This window comes from Theropithecus gelada, chromosome 13 (assembly GCF_003255815.1).
Source record: "Theropithecus gelada isolate Dixy chromosome 13, Tgel_1.0, whole genome shotgun sequence".
In the NCBI taxonomy this organism is placed as follows: domain Eukaryota; kingdom Metazoa; phylum Chordata; class Mammalia; order Primates; family Cercopithecidae; genus Theropithecus; species Theropithecus gelada.
The window spans coordinates 16,556,032-16,580,287 of record NC_037681.1 but is presented as its reverse complement, the minus strand read 5'-3'; the positions used below and the strand labels follow the sequence as shown (position 1 = coordinate 16,580,287).

At 41.5% G+C, this 24,256-nt stretch overlaps 1 protein-coding gene across 1 annotated transcript in view; it reads right to left on the bottom strand.

Annotated features, from left to right (window-relative positions):
• Positions 1-1,285: 1,285 nt before the first annotated feature.
• Positions 1,286-24,256, bottom strand: part of LONRF2 (LON peptidase N-terminal domain and ring finger 2) — a 38,679-nt gene continuing 15,708 nt past the window's right edge. Inside the window, exons 3-12 of the mRNA XM_025354520.1 lie at positions 20,242-20,364; positions 17,969-18,112; positions 17,149-17,350; positions 16,657-16,750; positions 16,267-16,381; positions 13,217-13,338; positions 12,033-12,191; positions 8,058-8,220; positions 4,696-4,845; positions 1,286-2,249 (exon numbers count right to left, since the gene is read on the bottom strand). Of these exons, the coding sequence (XP_025210305.1) occupies positions 2,055-2,249; positions 4,696-4,845; positions 8,058-8,220; positions 12,033-12,191; positions 13,217-13,338; positions 16,267-16,381; positions 16,657-16,750; positions 17,149-17,350; positions 17,969-18,112; positions 20,242-20,364 (1,467 nt within the window). The 3' untranslated portion in view covers positions 1,286-2,054. The remainder of the gene's footprint in view (positions 2,250-4,695; positions 4,846-8,057; positions 8,221-12,032; positions 12,192-13,216; positions 13,339-16,266; positions 16,382-16,656; positions 16,751-17,148; positions 17,351-17,968; positions 18,113-20,241; positions 20,365-24,256) is intronic.

The following is a 24,256-nucleotide window of genomic DNA, read 5'->3' as shown; positions in this document are numbered from 1 at the left end:
GATTCCAAGAACTGTGTGACCTTATGACATTTAAAGAGTGAGGAAGAGAAAGCAACAGGTTCCAAATGGTGTAGCAAGCTTACCAACTGAACTTCAGGAAGGCTCGTGGAGAAGCTGTGATCACATTGTGGTTATTTAGACACCTCCAAATGGAAACAGCAATGACAATGATTCAGCTGTGATATGAAGGTACAAAAAAATTTTCCAAAAGGGAAAGGCCGAGAATGGTCAATGCACATCGATTTTCACGAACCACTTCTGGTAAAGGTCTTCGGGCATGTGAGATGCATTTTGTTTTCTTTATTTTATTCCAGTCAATGACTGATTCAATTATTCCAATCAAATGATCAGGTTAGGTTATAATGCCTAAGAAAGCTGAATACTATTGTTAATGCATAAATTCATAAAATCTCTTAGAAATCACTTGGCCAAGTTACCATTAAACCATCTCAAGATGATAGCTGAGATTCACAATAAGTGAGGCACTTGAAACATTGGATTGGAAAATACTTTCACATTTTCTCCTTATAATTAAGTGACGCTGGTATTTTCTAACTTCCACGATGAGACTGAGTTTTATCTACTGAAAACTAAAAGAAAAATTAGTAATATTATAAAATCTTTCTAAGAAAATGCTTGATGGATTGATATACCATCAATATTGTATATTATGAGATATGTATATTTTAAAACTGAAACATCACATACGCCTTCAATGAACAAAGCAAAACTGGCAGCTGTGATGTGTTCTTTAGTGGTTGTGACCCTCTGGTTAAGAACACCCACCTCATAGAGGAAGCCAACTAAATGTACCAGCTGGTTGGGCCAGAAAGAACATATAAGTATCTCAGATTCAGTTATTCCAATCAATATCACCAACGTGCATCACACGATGGAAATTACACTACTGTCCTGTAACAGATGACACCTGGTCTGATCACCGTAAAACTTTCTTTCAAAAAAATAAAGATAATTTTAGGTTAGTGTTGGAGAAAAACTTACCGAATATTTACATCCCATACCAGCCATCCTCCCTTCGTATATTCTGATCTATTTTCCTGGAACAGACAGATTACCATGGCATGGCAGATTTTTAATGTTCTTGTATATTAATAAACGGATAGTAAACTGAAATTTATGGATGGGGCTAATTTCTAATGCAAATCCCAACAGAAAAAGATGACTGTTTCCTAAATGCTTAGTAACCATTGAGCAATGAGACAAGGTTCTACTTTCAAGGCATTCTTTGTACTTGGTGGTTTTATGTTTTACATCCCAATGCATATACAATTTTAACTCACTTTTGCTCACTTTATTGTGTGTAAATATATATATATATATATGTATCTCCTCCAGTGAACTATACTGTTCTCAGGTTTTTCTATATCGAAGGTACACTTTCTTATGTTTTGACATTCATTTGATTACAACATGCAATTTACAACACCTGGGACTACAACAGGACATTAAACACAGTTCTATCCGGTGGCTACTACTTCTTGGGTAAGGACTAGTTTGGGCTCCTGCACTGAACAATGGTGTGATTATTCAATTTCACAGACAACTTCACAGCAACACGCAAAGCCTAAGCGTAGTTTTAGTTAGCCTGTGTTCTAAGAAATCCACTTCCAGATAAAAACGTGGTTCCCCATATTGTCTACACGCTAAAGCATGCCTTTACCATCTGGCAGAGCAAGATCCTGACTGGGAAGGGAATCCTTCTTTCTCGTGAAACCTAAACCACGTGTAAACTATCTGCAGGGTCCTGTGCTGTCAGTGAACTGTATTCCCCAAGCACCTGCTTCCAAGAGATTTTCTTAGGTCTTTTTTTTCCCATCTATGGGCTCCATTCAGACTTCAGGCTAACCTTGTACAAGATCAGATCCCACCAGACACAGAATTGTCATTTTTGAGGACTCAATGTTTGGCAAGCGTCCCATTTTGGAACCTTATCCACAAGCACTTGACAAAGCACAATGAATGGACGGCTATTCGTCCATGCCTGACATTTATAAAAGTACAAGGGCTTCCAGAAACCTTGACAGAGAGAAAAATCAATTATTTCTCTCCCTGGCATTAGCCAGCTCTTGCCGACTATTCATCTTACGCGTGATGATGACTAATATCCGTCGGATGGCAAGGAGCCGCTCTTTGAGTGAGGTCATGCCGAGGATGGCCAGCTGAGCCTTGCGCTCCAGGGGCAGCACGGCCAGGATCCACCAGGACCAGGCAGGGCCGCTGGGATTACTCTGCAAAAGAGATGAGAGGAAAGCAAGATTAACACTGAAAATGCAAGCCTGTTCCCCAACTCAGTCTTTTGCTCCGCCAACAGACACGTGAGCAAGAATTAAAGGCCACCTTGTATTTTAGAGCTACTTCACAATTCATTCAGCTCTCAAAATACATCGTTTACTTTTACGGTACACGTTTAAAGGTGGGGGAACCACAAAAGGAAGAACCTGCAAAAAGAAGCATCTTCCACGGGGAGATTCTATGAATCAGTTGCTTCTGTTCTCTCAAGCTTTCAGTTAAGAGTATATACTGGTCAGAGGAGAAGACCATCACTTTAACCTTCACTTTCCAATGTTCTGTGCTATTATTTTTTACGTCTTAAGCATGTCATATAAAGCATAATACTGTAAGGGCTAAAAGTATGTGTCCAAGTTTGAGTGACATACTCAATGTGGCAAATGAGTGTATGAAACATATATATGTATGCATGTCATATGTAAGAGTTATCACAAATTATATACGTAAGAATTATTATGCCACCAAATAACCTTTATTTCACATAATCAAACAGAGCACTTCTGGGCTAAGCGCTAGGCAAAAGCCAATCATACACTGGTTCTCAATATGCTTGGTATTGGAACCAAGATATCCAGGCCTTTTTGTTTCTAGGGTCTAGGATTCTTAACTCTATTCCTCCTCCAGAAATGTGCAGGATGCCAATAAGAGCCGGGAGGGTGGACTCTGGAGTCGCCTTAGTTTAGGGTGAGGTAGATTATACTGGAGGATTAGGAACAGCACTGTGGCCAAAGCTCACTGGGGGTAGCCCAAGTCACTGTGAGGAAGACATCAACCTGCCCTTCAGAGGGAGAAAGGCACAGATGGAGAAAACAACCTTTTAAACAGATTCACACTCTTTTCCCCGCCTCATCTCGCAGAGAAAGAAGAAAACTGAGTAGCCTGCTTAATGGGAAGGACCTCATATAAAAATCGATACATTACCTAAAATCCCTCTGTAGTCATCAGAAAAATGGTTCCCCCAAAGACTCTAATTCCTGAAACCTGGGAATATGGTACCTTATATGGCAGAGCGAATTGGAGGATGTGATTCAGTTAAGGACTTTGGGATGGGGGGATTATCCTGATGGGCCCAATGTGTTCATATAGGGTCCTTTCTGGGCTGTGGTCAGAGGAACATGTGGCTTTGGAAGGACCATTGGAGAGAAGCAACATTGCTGGCTCTGATGGAGGAAGGAAGCCGAGGATTGCCACCAGCCTCTACAAGCTGCAAAGGCAAGGAAACAGACTCTCCCTCACAACCTCCACAGAGGAGCGCATGCTGCCATCACCCGGATCATAGTCTGGCCTGCAGAACCAGGACTGGAAGACAATACGTATGTGTTGCTTTAAGCCACCACATTCGGGAAATTTCTTAACAGCAGTAGTCAGAAGCTAATATACCTGCCAAGTAGAGATGGATTAATTTGGTTAATAAACAAAAACTCCTAGAAAAAGAATGACTCATATCCTAATGCAAGTCAGTCTAACCATCATGTTTTCTGAGTCTGAGTTCCAGGACACTGTAGAACAAAGGTTTATGCAAAAAGGGCAAGTTAGAAAGGACTTAATGGCTATTTCTGGCAGTTAAAGCATTTTTCTGTGTTTGGAAAAGAAAGAATTCAGGCAGGGGGTAAAAGATAGAAGCACCAAGAGATAGAAAAAAAAAAAAGTTAAAGTGGATGGGGAAAGACACAAAAGACATTTCACATCACCCTAAACCAGCTGAAAGCCAATCCCCCTCCCATACTGTCTTTGACAGCTGGGCATCCGTGTACAGGTGGGAGGTATACGCTCTCAGGCACAATCTTAAACCAGCCCAGCCTGGCTCTCCCATCTAATGCAGAGGAGAGGGCCACCTGAGCTTAGAAATGCTCCACAAACCTGAAGCTCATTCATTGCTTAAAGAACCAGCGTCACCAAGAGTACGCATAGGGAGCATCGGAGAAAGCCCATGACAGCTGGGCGGCAGTGTCCTTACAGGACAGGGAAGTCATGCTTCTAATGTCACAAGAAGGATGGGATTTTTCTCTTCATTTATTCAACATCTGTATACCAGGTGCAAGGCAATGCTATGTGCCGAAGGTGGCGTGTTCGTGCCAATACAATAAAGTTACTACTTAAATTTTAAGATGTGAGTGAAAGAAGCAAAGGGCTGCAAACTGACAGTCAAGCAGAATAAAATGTTGTTAGAAAAGAAACTGTTCTGTTAGAAAGACTTTGTTGTTTTGCTTCACAAGTCCTGTGCTACCACAGTAGGTGCTCCTTTGGGCTGTTAGTAGAAGAACTGGCTCACAAGCAACCACACTGGGGTACCCAGCATCATACTGCCAGGCTCTCCACCAGAACGATGGCTCAGCACACGACAGCAGGAAATAACAGAATTATAAAGGAAAAAGGAGAGCATACCTGAGGCTCCGGTTCTCTGTCTGGCATTACCCCAAAATGACTTAAAATTTGTTCTTTCATGCGATCCTGGAGAGACGCGAACCAGGAAACAGACTGTTGATGCACGGAATCGTGGAGAGCGGCAAGTTCTTCATACTCTGGACCCTCCACCTGACCAGGGAAAAAGGCACGGCCGTATAAACCATCCATAGTAATGCACGTAACACAGTTAGCGACCTCTGCACTGCCACTGAGTGGATCTGTGGCATTTAGCACTTTAATAATTCATCAATTTCACAAAAATGGTACATGCTCAATATAGAAAGCTGCATTTTTTTTGCACAGTTGAAATCTATCAATTGTATCTTGATTTTTCTCTTCATACCATAATATAAGCACATGTTTCATGTAATTTTGAATAATTTTCAATGGCTGCATGCAATTTTATATTTGAGATACATGCCAATTTACTTAACTATTCACGTAAGTTATTTAGAATAGTCTAGCTTTTTATTTTTAAAAATAACACAGTAATATAAACACTTATGCAAAAGTTGTTTTGTTTTCTTTTGTTTGTTGACAAGGGAGGGAGGTATGGTTTCCTCAGGGTAGTTTCCTAGAGACCTTGACAGAATTACCAAGTCAAAGGGTGACATTTTAAAAATTGTATTCCATATCACCAAACTATATTCCTAAAGGCATGATAAGGCAAGACTATCCTCATTACATTGGCCTGGGCTGATGGACTCCAGCTTGTCGTCGGCCACAGCACCTTAGACTGGCCAAGCTTGGCCTCTGGCCCCTATGTCACTGTCATGTCTGTCATTAAATTATGCCTCGCTCCTGTTCAGGAACACCTGGCAGAGGAGGAAGAGCATGGAACTGGGAATCACGGGACCAGGGTTTGTTCTGGCTTCATCACCAACTCTCCTGTGTGAATCTAGCCAGTCTCACAGCCTCGTGAGGGCAGAGTTTTCTCATCTGTATAACAGGAATAAACCATGCAGGTCCTTTCCTGTTACAAAATTCCAGTACCTACAAAAATTATGGTGTGCTGAGAAATTATAATGTAATGCATACACCACCCTCAATTTGATTTATACAAATCAAATATTCATATGTGATAGAGGATTTTCTTGTAAAAGCAAGCTAAAATTATTTCATGTTGTAGCTATTTAAGCCCCCATTTTAAAACAAACACATACACTATGAAAAGCTGTCATCTACAACAACGGTCATTAAACCCTGCCGTCAGGTCTATCCACCCCGCAGAGAGACCCTGAAGATGATCACTTTCAGCCGTAGCTTTGAAACCCAGCTTTCTGGTCCAGTCTAGGGGTTGGGCTCCCTGCTGTGTTCCTCTGCACTGGGATGACCAGAAACCGCAGCTGGAGGAGGCAGAGAGGTAGCGTCCTGGGTGTGACTCCATTCACAAATCCTAAGTGTACACGACTGCCCCAAAAACGACTCCTAGTGTGATGTGGGGTGGCTGTGTACCCTCACTTCCACATTTCCAAATGTCAGCCAAAGAATTTAAAAGAGGAATACGATAATTCCAAGGATTTCCTCCTTTTAAGTATTTTAAAATTTCTTGCTGCAGTATAATTTACAGACCAAAAAGTGCATAGATCTTGTTTAGCTCAAAGAGTTTTCTCAAAGAGTATACACCATTTCTCAACTGTATACACCAGTCTGACCATCACCCAAAACCAGATAGACATTTCCACTACCTAGAAAGATTCTTCACCGCCCCCGCCAGTCAATTACAAAGCCAACCCCACAAGCCTTTTCTGACTTCTGTCCCCAGAGTCTAGTTTTGCCTGTTCCTGGAAGTATACAGATGAAGCCACGCAGTATGTGTTCGTCCTGCGTCTGGCATCTCTCACTTAGCATGTCTATGAGAGTCACCCATACTGTTTCGTGCACTAGTGGTTCATTTCTTTTTATTGACAGGTAGTATTGTATTGCATGGATGGACCACAATGTGTTCACTGACTCAAGTGTGATCAGCACCTGGGCTGTTCCTGGTTTGGAGCTATAATGGAGTAAGACTGTTACGGACATCCTTGTGTCAGTCTGTTGGAGAATCTCTCAAAACGTTTTGCTAATTTGTCAAATCATAGGTCCTGATATTTCTACGAGACACATGAAAAAATTCTTAGGGGGTAATAAATTCAAGTCTTTTCTATTTAGCTTTGGGAGGTATTTTTAAGTTGTAGATTTTGTCACGTTCTGAATTAATACCAATCTAGAGAACAGAGACTGACAGACTGCTGTTCCTGAGTCAAACCATGCTCACCACCATGTTTCCGGAAATCACATTTAATGGAAAACCGTCATGCTCATGCCTTCACACATTGTCTATGGCCGCTTTTGCACTGCAAGGGCAGAACTGAGTAGTTTTGACAGAGACCATATGGCCTGTGGAGTCTAAAGTACTTATTATCCAGCCCTTTACAGAAAAAGTTTGCCAGCTCCAGGGCTAGAGCATCCAATAGCAAATCACAAGCCTATTTTGCAATGTGCAGGTTTACATGTTGCCTAAGTACAGTAAGGTCTTTTTTTTTTTTTTTTTTTTTTTGAGATGGAGTCTTGTTTTGTCGCCCAGGCTGGAGTGCAGTGGTGCCATCTCAGTTCACCGCAACCTTTGGCCCCCGGGTTCAAGCAATTCTCCTGCCTCAGCCTCCCAAGTAGCTGGGACTACAGGCGCCCGCCACCATGCATGGCTAATTTTTTATATTTTTAGTAGAACCAGGGTTTCACCGTGTTAGCCAGGATGGTCTCAATCTCCTGACCTCGTGATCTGCCCGCCTCGGCCTCCCAAAGTGCTGGGATTACAGGCGTGAGCCACCATGCCCGGCCAGATCATTTTTTTAAAAGGAGATTTCTGTACCAGCTCCCAACTCAGGTAAAAATCCACTGAGAAAATAAATAACTGCCGAAGGCAATGGCTCGTGCCTGTAGTCCCAGCGCTTTGGGACTACTACGCTTTGGCCGAGGAGGGAGGACTGCTTGAGCCCAGGAGTTTGAAACCAGCTTGGGAAACACAGGGAGACTCTGTTTCAACAAAAAAAAAATTTTTTAATTAGCCACGTATGGTGGTGTGCACCTATGGTCCCAGCTACTCGGGAGGCTAAAGCAGGAGGATCGTTTGAGCCTGGGAGGTCAAGGCTGCAGTGAGCCGAGATCATGCTGCTGCACTCTGGCCTGCACGACAGAACGAGACCTTGACTCAAAAACAAACAAACAAACAAACAAATTTAAGTGATGAATTAAGGACTTAAGTAATATTGTCAGTACAAGTTTGACAAAGCTTTTCCACAACGCAAGAGGGAAACAAGAGGACAGACCTCTACAAAATACACCAGTACAATAAGCCTTACCTTTTCATCTTCAAGATACTCAATGTCCGCTGTGTTATAGCCGTCTCTGTGACGGTGGCTAAGCACTCGGAACCGACTGATGCCAATCGCGTCTACAACAGAACTTCCATCGGGAAACGTTCTCACGTCCTTAATCTCCAGCATGCATCCATATTCTGAAAGCCTGAAGAGACGGTTGGGAGAAATGACTGTGATTTTTAAAAGGCAGGGGGCCTTTAGTTTTCCCTGGATGAGGGTTTGCTTTTAGAAGGAATACAAAACCACACAAAACGGTGTCTCCACATCAGACCAGCAAGGTTACTGTCGCTGAGAGACATGTGCACATGGTCGCTTCTGTTAGATGCTAAATATAGTGGTGATGGTGGCTGCAGGGGAAGGGCTCCGGGTGAGACAGGACTTGTGCCTTAGCAGTTCCAATAGGCTAGTGTTTTGGGAAGGAGTCGAGAGATGGGAAGAGATGAAATCTCAAATGTGGCTCCTCAGCCACCTTGGCGGGGCAACATCAGGACTGCCCAGCTGGTGCCATGCACACACTCGGCTTTCCAAAGCTCTCCCCAGCTCTTACCCACACTCTGTAACTATCACCCTTATCCTAGTGATATTCTCATGCTACCACGTGCCAAGTACCGCATGGAACAGTTTATAATACATATGCATTCAAGCCCACACTTAAAATTTGATTCATCAAAAGTCAACAAAGTGAAAACACAAGCTATAGGAGTTCCACGTGCACTGAGAATACAGAACACTAAAAAGAATGTGAAAAACAACAAGAAAAACCAGATAAACCACAAAACATATGTCTCTTGAACCCATCAGAGAGCGGAGGTTGCTCAGGGTAACCAAACAAAGATCCCACAGGGAAAGAGTAGGCAGAGCCCAGGAAGAGACATAAAAGCGTGTAGGAAGAATTCAGCTATTTTTTTTTTTTTTTTTAACAAATTGCCAATGACCTTGTGTGGGCTGGCATCAGAGTGCAGGTCTGGAGAGCTGCATTCACAAAGGGAGTTTGCATCACACACAGGCTCTTAACCACAGATAAGAGGCTCCTTGGTGAGTCATGCCCTGCAGTGAGGCAGGCGTGGATGAGCTGACGTTTATTTGGAAGCCTCTGCTGGTGCTGGTTGCTGGGGCAGCAAGTCCTCCACCTTCAAAGGCACTCAGCTCCTCCTCCCTCCTGCCTTTGCCCACAAGGTCTTCACCTCATTCCAATTCTGCCAGCTCTGCCCTCCCCAACCAAAGTGCTGTGGAAAGCAGCCCCCGGCCACTGCCTTCATCTCCTTGCCTCCCCTTCACTCCTCCATATCCTACCGTTCCATTAAAATGCCTCCAAAAGTAGTCAGAGATGCCCTCTGAATTGCTCAGATCACTGGCCAGGCTCCTGTCTGACCTCCCTAAGGCACAGCCCTGCAGACTGTTGCTGAGCCAATGCCTCTGCTCTCCTGCACCCTCTCTAACCAGCCCAGCCCTTCACAGCCCCTACCTCTGCATGTCCCTTCTGCTCCGTACTACCCAGGATGGTGCTCTAGGATATGGCTATTCTCCTTCCAAAGCTCTCCCCAGCTCTTACCCACACTCTGATTATAACTATCACCTGTAACCCAGTGATATTCTCACGCTACCACGTGCCAAGCACCACACACAGCAGTTTATAATATATACGAATTCAAGCCCACACAACACGGAGGCTCAGAGGAATTAACTTCTCTAAGGCCACAGGGAGATTCAGAGCCAAAATGAGAATTCATGGCAGTGTGATTCTAAAGTCCTCATGGTGAGCAGCTTTACTACACATCCCTCAAACTAAAGAGCAGCAATGATTCAAACTGCCACCTGGATGCCTCTACTTATACACTTAATAAAACTCTCTCTTAACTCTCTCTTCCTGGCATCTAACAGGATGATCTCATTCACAGCGTGGGGAACCTGGAGGCGCCCTGAAGATTCCTCTTCAAGGGAGGACTGAATGCCCCCAGCAACCAGCAGAGGCCTCCAAATAAATGTCAGCTCCTCCAAGCCTGCCTCACTGCAGGGCATGACTCACCAAGGAGCCTCTTATCTGTGGTTAAGAGCCTGTGTGTGATGCAAACTCCCTTTGTGAGTGTAGCTCTCCAGACCTGCACTCTGATGCCAGCCCACACAAGGTCATTGGCAATTTGTTTAAAAAAAAAAAAAAAATAGCTGAATTCTTCCTACACGCTTTTATGTCTCTTCCTGGGCTCTGCCTACTCTCTCCCCGTAGGATCTTGTTTGGTTACCCTGAGCAACCTCCGCTCTCTGATGGCTTCAAGGAGTGTATGTTCTGTGGTTTATCTGCTTTTTCTTGTTTTTCTTGTTGTTTGGATGGGAATAACATTCTTTTCAGTGTTCTATATTCTCAGTGCAGGTGGAACTCTTATAGCTTATTTTTTCACTGTGCTGACTTTAGATGAATCAAATTTTAATATATTCTAATTTACTAAACTCTCCCTCTTTTATGTATTCTCAGCACCTGGTATAAAAAATCTTTCCCCATTCCAAATTATAAAGGCGGTCCCCAATATTTCCTCTTAAATGTTTTTATATTTTGTTTTTCACATTTCACATTAGGAATACAAATGTGTTATTTTTTATTTACGGCATAAAGTAAAGTTTTCTTCTCCCCTCTCCTTTGGACTATCCACTAATTTTCTGGGCACCCTTTATTGAGTAGTTTGTCTTTTCTCATACAATTGTCTATAAATTTGGCGTCCATATACACGTGGACCTGTTTCGGATCTCTACCTTATTGTTTCATTGGTCTACTTACTAAGGCTTGTAAACTTGATATTATAGGAATGTTCTCCTGTTTGTTCAGCCAGATCTGGGCTTGGCCTTTTGCGTTTCCACACAGATTCTAAAATCAGCTTGAGCAAGTCCATGAAGAAGCCTCCTGGAGATGTTGACAGAAATTACTCTAGATTTGGGGAACTGGGTAGATTCGGAATCTCTACGACATCGAGTCTCTGCACCAACAGACATGGCATTTCTCTCCATTGATTCAGAACTTCTTGAATGTCTTTCAAGTTTCAGAATTTTCTCCATAAAGGTCCTACACATATTTTAAAAAGTTCTGTCCCTAGGTATTTATGGTAGAAAATTCTGAGTGGCCCTAAAAATGCAGTCTCCTCTTCTTCCTGGGCACGTGGGTGGACTATATTTGCCAGGCTCCTCTGCAGCAGGTGTGAACAGGAGGCAGCCCCCTTTCTCCAGAGTCCTTTAAGAGCACGTGCGCCTCCTCCACAGTTAGCACTTGGATGCAGTGACCTCATCATGACCATGTAGGGCTGACAAGGCCCTAAGGGATGGGAGGGTCCTGAGTCCCCAAATCAGTCTATAGAGGGGAACAACTTGCTGGCTTGCAACACCCTCTCTGGACAAAGACGTGAAACGAGGGGAGGGGAAAACCAAGCATAGTGCGTTTTTGTGAGACTGAAAGTGGTTTGGTTGTAGAGACAGAGAAAAAGCTTTGTGGAGGATATAGACATTTTTCTTTTAATTTTTTGTAGAGATGGGGTCTCCCTATGCTGCCTAAGCTGGTCTCCAACTCCTGGGCTCAAGCGATTCTCCCACCCTAGCCTCCCAACGTGCTGGGATTACAAGCGTGAGCCACCAAGCCCAGCCGCAATTTTTCTAGACCTCAAAAGTTGGACTAGATTTGTTTGTATATAAACGAGGATAAAGAAAATTGCAGGCAGAGGCAAGCATGGAGGTGTGGAGGCATGAGCTGTCACAAGAGAAGGGCAAGTAGCACGGCAGTGGACTAGCTTGAAAGGAAGAGGTGGGCAGTGAGGCTAGAAAGAAGGGATGGGACCGCATTGTGGGCAGCCTTGAACTTGGACTTTGCTATGTAATGGGAGTCACTGGAGGTTTTCAAGCATCAGCCTAAATCATTCTGCAAGAAAAACGTCAAACGTTGCCCTTCATTAGGACCCTTTGAATGCTGACAGTTCTTACCCTGCGTGCTCAGCAGACAGACACATGCCAAACCGCTTGGTGCCAGTTTCCATGCATCTTCTTATCATAAGCCGATAGCGGGGCTCAAAGACGTGGAGTGGACACGGGACCGTGGGGAAGGCCATGGCACACACAAAGATGGGGACGTCTCTGGTCAGACTGCAGAAGTAAGGGGACATGTTATCTCAGATACATGAGCTATTAGATCAGAGGGTAGTACTGGCCACCAAAACAGCAAAAGCTAGCCAACCTCAGCTCTCCCCTCTACAAAACAAAACCCTCAGGCTAAGAGGGACAAGAAAGCCAAGGACTATAGCACATGAAAATTCTCTGCTCACCCAGATTTCCTGACAAATCTGTCTTATTTAACTTGAGAAAGGAGAAGATGCTGAATTATATTACTTTGCTTGGAAAAGTTATACCTTTTAAGCACTCTATAAAAATTATAATAAAAGCAAAAACTGCATAGTACTCAAAGGCAATGAGTTTTAAATAGAAGAGTGGAAGAGTGATAAGATCGCTACTAAAATACAAAACTTTTACCATTTTAAAAGATGAAAACTGTCAAGCCTGTCGTGATTCGCAAACCTGGGTATTAGTTCTCATTCTCTCTACTTTTTAAAACTGTGCTTCACTTTACTCCATTTTGCAGATATTACATTAAAACAATTTTTGAGGTAAAATATATAATTTACTATTCTTAAGTATACAGTTCATCAGTAACAAATACATTTATATTATTTGCCTTTTATTTATTTTTAAATAATTTTTTAAATACAGAGATGGGGTCTTGCTATGTTGGCCAGGTTGGTCTTGAACTTCTAAGCTCAGGCAATCCTCCTGCCTTGGCCTCCCAAAATGCTAGTATTATAGGCATGAGCCACTGTGCCCAGCCTTCTTTGCTTTTTAAATCCTGAAAAATTCAGTATCACTTATTGACATACAAAAAGCAACTATATAATTTTGTTAAAACACTGTAAAAATACCTTATTAAAAAAGAAAAAAATTCTTATAACTTCTTGCAATTATGTTTCCAAAAATACTTTACAACTAACATTTGTTTCCATTTACACGCCAAGAGAGTTCTCTGCCATGAAAAGAAAATCTGAGGTGAAGCTGAATCTGAGGTGAAGCTTAAGTTCAATCTGAACTTAAGACCAAGGACACACAACATGAGCACTTACTTTGACAGTTCTGACATTTCTTCATCATAAATTCTCTTCCTATCAGACAATTCATCCGGCAAATATCGAAATATTAATTCTTCGGCCAGAACAGTTATGTTAAAGTTCCTGCTTGCCAATAACTTCAACAAAAACAAACAAAAATAGTCAAATGATACTGTATGGTAATTGACTCTAAAGGATGAAGCTTCTGTGAGTCAAAAGGTGAACAAAGAGGTGGCGGGTAGGATCTCTGAGCGGGTAAAAAGGAACAGGGATGGAGAGGGAGACGGGCCAGCCTGTGCCAGGAGCCCGGACAGCCCCTCCACTGTGAGAAAAGGCCAGGAGGAGGCGTTCACCTGGGCAAAGGATGAGGCAACTCAATCTTGACAGCATCTACATTTTCAACCAAGTGCCCTGATGTTGGTGAGAAGGGAGGGAGTGAAGTAGGGCATGTTGGGAGTAGAGAGACTTTTGCAATGATCAGCTTGGAGAGTGAAGAACTGGAACTACTAGAGAAAGAATGTAAGAATGATTACTCATGTTTTGAGTCTAAGACTTAAAATTGTTAATTTAAACTGACACCAATCTTCCCAACGTTGTGTGTTTTTCTAGCTTTGTTGTGTTACTCAGGATGCATGCAAAAGGCAAAAGTTGACTTTCTTTGGATTGAGAAAGAGAGTGAGGGACCATAGATTAAAGCTGGATGTGAGGGAAAGGTGGAAGGAGACTGAACAAGAAAGTGCTGGGATCAGTGGGTAGAAGGGCCACAATGTGGCTGAACTACTCCTCTGTGTGTGCGTGTGTGTGTGTGTGTGCGTGTGTGCACACAGAGTAGTAGTTCAGTAGGCTGCACTGTTTTATTGCAGGCATGTATACTAGCATATAGTAGCTCTTTTCACTGACATTCTGATACACATCAGGACCATTACAGGTGCTTCATCAGTCCTGAAAACAGTATAATACTATAGTTGTTCTCTCTACTGTGCTCATAAAGCTGTGATTCAGAAAGGGTAAGGGGTCAGTGCTGAGCCACCATGGCATACAAGGACCCCAGGCCTGGCGAGCTTCAGGGCTTTGCTCTTTCTTTGGTGGCCTGCTGTATTTCTGGGCTTGGTACGGCTCCACGTATTTCCAACACACGATGGCTGGGTGAGTCCTTCGCATACTGTCAGGTTTCCCTATAGCTGGTGTGAAACAAACTACATGTATTGCTGTGACTGACTGGGAACCAGGAGTTCAAACTTTGGAAACGCCTACGTTTGAGAACCACCATTACAGGGTAACTGGTAGAGAAACACGCTATCACCTCATTCACAAAACTGCTTTATAATTGTCATTATTATATGACATAGGTATTTAATAAATGGTTTATGATGTCCTTTTATTGAAGAGTAATATAATAAAATGTGTTCTACTTGGCATGATGCTAACCAAGGGTTCTGTAGATTCATATATAATTGATGATTCAGGTCCCTGGTAGTGTGTGCAAAGTCGCCTATGCACATGATGTGACTTCTGCATTGAAGAAAGACGAAACTATAATTTTGGATTTTATTTCATTTTATAGTACTCTAATTTCTAATTTCTAGAACATTAGTAATCCATGTATAGTTTACATGTAATCATTCATTCATTCATTCAACAAAGACTTCCAGAGTCTCTGGTGAATGTGCTGGTGCCTGGAAATACAGGGAAAACAGGTCACAGAAAGCCTCAGTACTTAAGCAGCTTCTATTCTACCGCCAACCTCCAGCTATCACTTCTTCACTCAGCCCCCTACAAGGCAGCATTGAAACGGAAGTGAGTAAGGTCTGTGTTGTAAACAGGGCTCACACATACATGCGTTTTATTCTTGTAAGAACAGACGACCTGTTCTGGCCCAGGCAGGCACCAGAACAAGAGGCAATGGGTCCGATGCATCTACTAGCAAGAAGAGACAGCAAATGCCTGGAGGAAAACTGCACAGGGGCCACCAAGGAAACAGCTCTGCAGACTCAGAACACAGCCACCACCGTGACACACAGTGCACAGCACAATAACTGATGTTTATGAGAACTCTGAAGACTTTAAAAAGACTCAGTATACATGCAATTTAATAAAGCAAGTATGTACATATAATGTTTTAGAAAATGGTTTCAATTGTAACTAGTTATTTTAAAAATGCTTTGGCAGTAAATTTTCAAGGTTATAATTATTTAAAACTTCACTTAAGTATAATATCTCCTCTTATCACATCAGATTTAAAAAATAAATTTTACTGTACATTTGTAAAAAGAAAAAAAAAACTGTATCCTACTTAAAATGCATTCAATAAATTTAATCTCTGGAAAGTAATTAAGGCAATATTATCAGTCTCATTTAATGAATACAAAACAAAGGAAGATGCTCCCCATCTCCTTAAGATGTTATATGACTTGCTCCATAGAAAGTTAATGGTGCTAATGGGACCACAGCCCAATACAGCTGACATGGATTCACTATTTCAGAAATTGATCAGAAGGTCTTCAGCTTTTAAATATTCTTCATTGTATTTACCATACCTAAAGTAAATGGATTTAAGCGTTTATATGGGGGCTAAATATCATTAAATAGCTTCCCCATGGAACCCAACTTTTACTGGTTTTGATTTCAGACCAAAGACAATAATAACTGACAACTGGTAAAAGCCCTAAAGGGACTCACCAGTGGTCAGAAATGATCAAGTCTTCAGTCCTACGAAAAACTCTCAAGATGAAAAAGAGAATTCCTGGAGCACATTAAGTGCACCATGACAATGTCTCAACCATTTACAATGAACGTAATGTAAGGGCTCATAATGTGAGCTATTTTCAATCTATCTCAACTAAAATTTCTACCTAAAAATGTCCTTAACATTTAGCAATTTCTGCATGTAAACCTTCCTTGTGTATTTCTTGATCAATCAAAGAGATGAGAAAAGACCTATCTTTGATTGGAGAAATCTCACTTTCTTTAACAACTGGGCGGGGGAAGCAATGCAAGACAGGGAATAAGCATCCACCAAGGGATGACAGGAGGAGCTGTCCCGTCATTTCCCAAAATGTACTTACTTCCGAAAGTTTGTCTTTGCACAAAGGACAGTGTGGGGCATGGTCAAGGCAGCGCTCAAGGCATTTTAGGCAAAATGTGTGTCCACAGGGCGTCGTGACAGGTTCAAAGAGCAACCTGGAACAAAATATCCGTTTTCAGCCAGAAATGTCCAGGACAGACTTTCAAATCACAGATTGGTTTTCGAAGGATTCCTTATGCAATCCCCTTACTGTTCTAGAAAACACTTGCATGCACTGCCATTTTATATCCTCTCAAATCTTTAGAAAATAAATGAACTATTACTGAGCTCTCCATAGTTTCCCTGATAATAAAAAGCCCATTACACTTTGGTATACATTTCAGAAAGGCTGAAGTTTTAAAACAGTTGCATGGATTCTGTACCATCCTACCTCATGCAGAGGGCACACTCAAAGTCAGTTACATCAAGCGAGAGCCCCTGACTTTCTTCTGTCTCAGAGTTTGGGCTCCTTTGAGGTGAGAGATCTGAATGTGAAAAAATTTAAAACGCTGTCATTAACACCTAAGCACCTGAACAACACCCATGCAAGAAATGTATTTCCTCTGGACCAAACGTGTTGTATCAATGTAACAAATCACACTGGGCAGAAATAGTTTCTGTTCAGTTAATAGCATATAGCAGTAATTTATCTGGATGGTAAGCATGAATAAAATTTAAAATTTTGGCTAAATTTTCTCTGCTATTTTTGACTATGAAGTCTTTGCAGTATAAAACATCTAAAATGCTCTATAATCTTAGAGCTGATATAATCATTTCATTACTAATATTAAATGGTGTAAAAATTTTTTAAATATATTGAATACTAGCTAGCATTCTATCACTTTGGAGTCACAGAACTGCCTGATGAAAATAGTTCACCGACCTTTCTTGGGAATTTTTCCAGGGGCGTTCAGGTCAGGTGCATCCTCCACGTCATCTGGAAACTGCCTCTTTAAGCCAGCGCTGGGTGCTGTTGGAAGGATGCTTTCTAATGCCTTTTTATCCTCTTCAAAGTGTAGACCCAGTATAAAATACAAAACTGAAGAATTGGTATTTCCAAGCATATCAGATTTCTCAGATGAATTCTGGTTAAGTAGGAAAAAAAGGAATCCTGAATATTAAAGAAATCATAGCATAAGATAAAAAGAATGCAGTAGCCTGTACTAGAAATCTTTGGGGAAAAAAAGGGGGGGGGCTTATACTCTTCCTTCATAATTGGTTTCATCTATTAATTTCTAAGATGAGCTTCATTCTTTTCACAGTAAAATACAGGATAATTTCTTCCTGAGCTGGGAAAGTGAAAAGTTATCTTCATATGCAATCTGTCTGTCTATCTGTCTATCTACACACACACGCACACACACACACACATACACACACACACGTACACACATAAAATCGTATGTCATATTCAAATCATCCCTTTGCTTTATTTTCTCCAAGCCAAAATAACTTCAAGTCTCCTGCCATTTTGCGTGATTTGGTGGTGTTCCAAAGCTTCTTTCGATCTTTAATCATTTTCATTACTTCCACAGACTTCATGTAAAAGTTCCAACTCCCAGGTTAAGGAGCTACAACTGATCTTGAGAAATATGTCTAACTAACGTAATGCCATAATGTGTGAATAATCTGTAACTGTTCAAAAGGAAGCAATTACTTAAAGCTTAATCAAGAGAATCCTGACAAACACATGCCCGTCATACCTCCGAGCTCCCTGCATCACGTTCTTCCAGCAGAGCCTGGGCATTCATGTGGCTGTGACCCTGAGCCTTTAATCTGCTTTGGATGGAAGATGTTAAATTTTCATGCACATTTTCTGTAGCTGAAAACAGCACTTCACACATTACCTACAAAATTGCCAAGAAAAGAAAAAAATATATATTTTAAAACACTTTTGTGAAAATATAGTATGTCTTATAGATTCAGAGGAAACTAAGAGGCCAAATAAGCCTAAAACGTGAAAAGAATAATTTTAACTGCCAACCTTGTAAAATCCAAACATTTTTGAAACCAGAGTCAATGTATTGTTATTTTAGCTTCCAATTCCTTTCCGTCTTACACTTCCCAATGACAAAAGCATTACCACTTCCTTCTACCTGGTCCTTACACACTACATAAAATCTCCCCTAAAAGCCACACAGATAAGAGAGAAAGGTAGTGTAAAGGTTGCTGGGGGCCTTGAATTAAATCTAAGCTGTGATCACCCACAGGGCTGAGGTCACTATACAGAACTGCTTTATTTATGAGAACCAGAAGAGCCACCAGGTAAAGAACTTTAAAGGAAGAGAGAGGGAAAGGCCATAATTGTGGTTCAAGAACCAGGGAGCGGCATTGTGGGGGGGCAGGGGAAGGGTGGACAGCAATGGCCAGTTAGGCTTTCTAGCTGACACCCGGTTCTAGCAGACACTCGAATGGTCCTGTGGTCCTCATGGCCTCAGCTGCATCCAAGGTTTGAGGAAAGCAGACAGGAGTGACTGAAACCTAAACGAAAACTCCTCCCACCCTCCACTGTTCCTCGAGGTTCAAGGTGGATGCACTAGAATCCATGGTCCTGTAGCAATGCACACCACCACCCTCAGCAGGGTCATCAATGTCCTCAGCCCCAGCTCTGAGTAGCCTCAGCAGAGCTGCTGGAGATGGAGCCACATTCCATGTGAACAGGCTAACATTGTTTTCGGTACCTTCTGTGATACACGATATCTTTCAGTCATAGAATGCCCAGGGGAAAACACCATGTCTGAAAAAGCTCCAGGTAGACAACAACCCACAAGACCTAAACCCTGGTCCAGGAACCTTGGTGAATGTGCTTCACCTCTTTGACCTTGGGCTGACTTTCTCAGAAAAGTGTTATGAGAATCAGTTGAGACATGTTTTAAGATTCTTAGGAAGTTTCCATATAGGACAAAGCAGGCAGGGATAGCTGAACAGCAGGCTGAAGACGCAATATTATTTAGATAAGTTGAAATGATGGCCAAAAACCAATGAGTGACACTGGTCAATTGAACAACTGTCAGGACAACTGAACAGGACTAACATCATTCAACTGCACAAGAGAAGATAAAAAACAACGTTGCTATAAAGTTCCTATTTTAAAAGAAGATGAGCTAGGTACTTAAAAATAAACATGCCCCTAATGTGAACACAAGTGGAGGTAAAATTTCACCAACCGTGGCTGTCAAATATAGATGCTAAAATACAGGGTACATTAGAATGCATCCAGAAGAGGAAATCTTAGAAACGCCACTCTGTGAGAAAAGAATGTTTGGCCCACAAGGTGACATTAAGGCAAAGATAATAGCTGTTCTCAAACATCTTATGTGGTTTGAATTGCACAAGGAAGAACGGATTCATTTTCTGTTGCTCCAGAAAATAGAACTAGACAGGTAAGTAAAAATTACAGAGTAAATACATGGTAGAAGTTGACAATAAACAGAGTTAAAACAGGGAAGCATCATAAAAACATAAAAACTCCTGGTCATTGGAAGTGCTAAGTAAATACCAGGTAACCATCGTATAAGCTTTTTAACAGGATAGATTTCCACATTCAGTGTGACCGGATGATGGGTAAACGAGCAGATATTTCGGCACTATGCTGGTGAAGCTTTGGTGAAAATCACAGGTCACCCTATAGAGCCGAATTGATACATTTTACATATATCATAATGTCTTTTATAAAGCTTCTACACAAACTATAATAACCTTGCCTTGTCTCACATGTGTCTTTACGTCAACAGAATCGAGGCATGTTTATGCTGTCTCACGAAACACTCCGCTTTACCCAGGGACAAAATATAATGTTTCCCTAGAAGTTATCCAATGCACGAACCTTATAATTATTGCCGTGGGCTTTTTATCACATCATCACACACATTCAGAATTATATTTCTTGTTTATTTCACAGGCAAGGGTTACTCAGCAGGGACATGAAGGCTATAAACAAGACCTGAAGGAGAAACTCCTTTAACAGAACTCTTACCTTCTGTGCTTCTTTCTTCATAGAGTTACACTCAGGATTTAGAGCGAGGCAGTAGAGAAACTGCTTTAACACTTCCTTACTTCTTCCCAATCCAGAAAGAGCCTGAGCTTTTACTTGATGTCCCTAGATTCACCGAAGACAAAGTATACATGTTTAAAACTCAGCATGATTACATACTTGAATACAAACTTCCCTGAACAAATTTATTAAAACAATTTGTTTTAACTTCACATTACATAGAATAAACAAAACCCACCAAGGATGACTCTATCGCTCCTGTCTCTCTCTATCCTGGAAACTTAGCAAACTTCAATAGCTCATAAATACAATCTACAGTCAGAACACAGGAGCTACCATACCTGAAATATACTGCACAAAGGAGTTCTAAGGGATGTGCTAAGAGAAAACTGGCTATCCACTTTAAATTCATTCAGCAATTACAGGTCACTACCATCTTCCTGCCTTCCAGGAGTTTACAGTCTCATGAGCTAAGACAGACATGACTAAAACCAATTATAATACAAATCATAATATACTAAGCGCCACAATAAAAGTAAACAAAATACAATACAGATCAGTAATTTCCCAGGGCATTTTCTTTTCATCTTATGAATACCATATTTTCTCAAATCTGTAAAAATACTATTTTTGTTTCTTTTTTACTGGTTTACATATAGTTGAAAGACTTTCTCTCAGCACTTGGAATATGTTGTTCCAATGTCAACCAGCTTCCACAGTTTCAGATGAGATGACAACCATAAATATTATCTCCCTGTATGTCATTTTTCTCATTCTCATTTCATGTCATTTTTCTTACTGCTTCTAAGACTTTCCTTTTATCTTTGGCTTACAGCCTAGCCATTTGATTATGATTTGAGTTTATCATTGCTTATAACTTGAATTAACCTTCTCGGGTCTAATATTAATGTTTCCCACTAAATTTGGAAACTTTTCACCCATTATTTCTTCTTTTTTTTCTTGCCAAACATTTTCTGTCTTCTTCTGGGATTCCAATTGCACATATATTGTACCACTTCATATTGTCCCACAAGTTTCCAAGATTCTTTTCATTTTTCTTTAATATTTTTTCTTTCTGTTCTTTGCATTGAATAATTTCTGTTTCTATAGATCTATCTTCAATTTCACTGATTATTTTGCCATGTATAATGTGTTATTAAGCCTACCTAGAAATTTTAAATTCCAGCATTGATAATTTTTATTTCTAGAATTTTTTTTTTCTTTCTTTTTTAGAGACAAGGTCTCACTCTGCTGCCCAGGCTGGAATGCAGTGGCATGATCACATCTCACTGTGACCTTTAACTCCTGGGTTCAAACAATCTGCCTCAGCCTCCTAAGTAGCTCAGACTACAGGCACATGCCACCCTGCCTCGCTAATTTTTAAACTTTTTGTAGAGATGGGGTCTTGCGACGTTTCCCAGGCTGGTCTTGAACTCCTGGCCTCAAGTGATCCTCCTGCCTCAGCCTCCCAAAGCATTGGGCATAGATGCATGAACCATGACATCCAGCCAGAATTTCCATTTTTTACAGTTTCCATCTCTCTGTTGAGATTGCTCTTGAGTCAAAGGTACCATACTTTCCTTCAATTCTTTGCAATTTAACTCTTTGAACTAATTCATAATAGCTTCTTCAAAGACTCTTTGTGGAAAATATAGTATCTGGGCCCTCTCAGAGACAATTTTAATTGACTGTTCTTTTTGTGTGTGTGTGAGAGTCTTGTTCTCTCACTGGCGTGCAGTGATACAATCTCGGCTCATTGCAACCCCCGCCTCTCAGGTTCAAGGGAGTCTCCTGCCTCAGCCTCCTGAGTAGCTGGTACTACAGGTGCATGCCACCATGCGTGGCTAATTTTATTTATTTATGTATTTATTTTAGTAAAGATGGGGTTTTACCATATTGGCCAGGCTAGTCTCTAACTCCTGACCTTGTGATCTGCCTGCCTCAGCCTCCCAAAGTGCTGGGATTAGAGGTGTGAGCCACCACACCCAGCCTCCACAGCTCCTTTTTAAGCCTTGTGGTTCTCCCTGATGCCTACGAAATTTGGAAGTCAGGATTTGGCCAGAGTTGGGAATCATCCACTCTGGGATGTCTCTGCTTTCAGGGATTTCCCCTAATTGTCAGCTGTTCTGTTAGAAGTCTGAACTCCTGGTCCTTTTAGGTGGTGATGCTGAGTGCTTGTCCCAGTACTGTTTTTTTGCAGCTGTAGCTGTGGAGATAGAGAGAACTCAGGGACCAAAAAAACAAAACCAAAAACAAACCAACAAAAAACCCACACACAATTCTCATCCCTTTCAGGCGCAGGTTTTTTAGAAACTCTCTTCCAGCTTCTGTTTTTGGAGGCTTTATAGTGTCTTTATTTTTTTCATCCAGTTTTGGTAACTGTTTTCGCCTCTGGATTCACACGACTGCTTCACTCCTTCACTGTTACCAGAAGTAAACCACTACCCCTGTTACTGTCATTTTTATTATTTCTGCACTAAAATTTCTCCAGAACACTGCTAGCCACTAGCAGGTAAATGTGAAGGTCTATTTTCAGGTCCTATCTTACTGCACTTGTCTCTCCATTGTTTTAAATACCATGACTCTTCTGATGGTGCCCAGGTTCCATCTCCAGCACCAGCATGTCTCCTCATGTTTGCTAACTGTCTATTCACCACATCGCTTACCTTGCAGCTCTCGGGAAGAGCAGCCATTTCGAAAGACACGAGTATTCTACATAAAAAATCAGCAGTTTCATCCCTGAGCTCCCTGAAGTCTCAAATACACTTCGGACAATCAGGATTCATCTATGGGACCTTACGTTGACAATAAATGTGGTTTGACTCATGTTCTTATTCTCCTTTCACAAAAGCGGAATCACAAAAGATTCCACTTTGGTGGAGCCTGAATCTTACATCATTTGAAAAGTTGTTTAAGGAAAAGTACAAAATTGTTATTATTATTATTTTTTGAGATGGAGTCTCACTCTCTCGCCCAGGCGGGAGTGAAGTGGCACCATCTCGGCTCACTGCAACCTCCACCTCACAGGTTCAAGTGATTCTCCTGCCTCAGCCTCCAGAGTAGCTGGGATTGCAGGTGTGCACCACCATGCCTGGCTAATTTTTTCCTGGCTATTTTGTGTGTGTGTGTGTGTGTGTGTGTGTGTGTGTGTGTGTGTGTATGTATTTCTAGTAGAGGCAGGGTTTCACCATGTTGGCCAGGCTGGTCTTGAACTCCTGACCTCAAGTGATCCTTCCGCCTCAGCCTCCCAAAGTTCTGGGATTACAGGTGTGAGCCACTGCACCTGGTCAGGAAAAGTACAAAAGTAAGAATACAAAGTTGCTAGGGCCCCTTTCAAGCCTTGTGAAAGTCCCCAATTTTCATGTTTCAGTAGTGTCTAAATTTGCTTTGATTATCAAAAGTTCTGAGAAAATAATACTGTCTTCTATGCACAAAGAACTTCATGTAAAGTTTCAAGTGTTTCATACATGTGCTCAGAATCCCAATCAAGATTTGCAGTTTTGATACCACAGTGTGTCAATAAATATTTATTAACTGAATAAATTAACTGGCTTTTAAGTAATTTTAAGTCTTACAGGTTTGCTGTGTGGGTAAGATCAAACTGATCATGTGCCTGTATCTATTTCTGCAAACGGGCAAATATTTTGCTGGCAATGGCTTATCTCCAGTTGCTCCAAAAGCTTTGAATCATTAGCCATGATGAATATTAGCCATAACTGGATGCTTGAAAGGGCAGTTTTGCTTGAATAAGACACACTGCTGTAACCCAACTCTCCCGAGAGTCTAGAAGTGCTTCTCAAAGTGCTTGGTTCTAAACCAGCTTCCATCTCAGCTTGATCACACTCAGCCACCTTAGTCTTCTCCTCAGTGAACTTACTGCCCATCCCCTTGCCTTACCTTCCAGTAGCACTTCTTCCCCAGTCCTTACTTATAATAATAAACTTAGAATATATCTTTTACTATCTTCAACTTACTTATTAAACTACGTTTTGGTTGA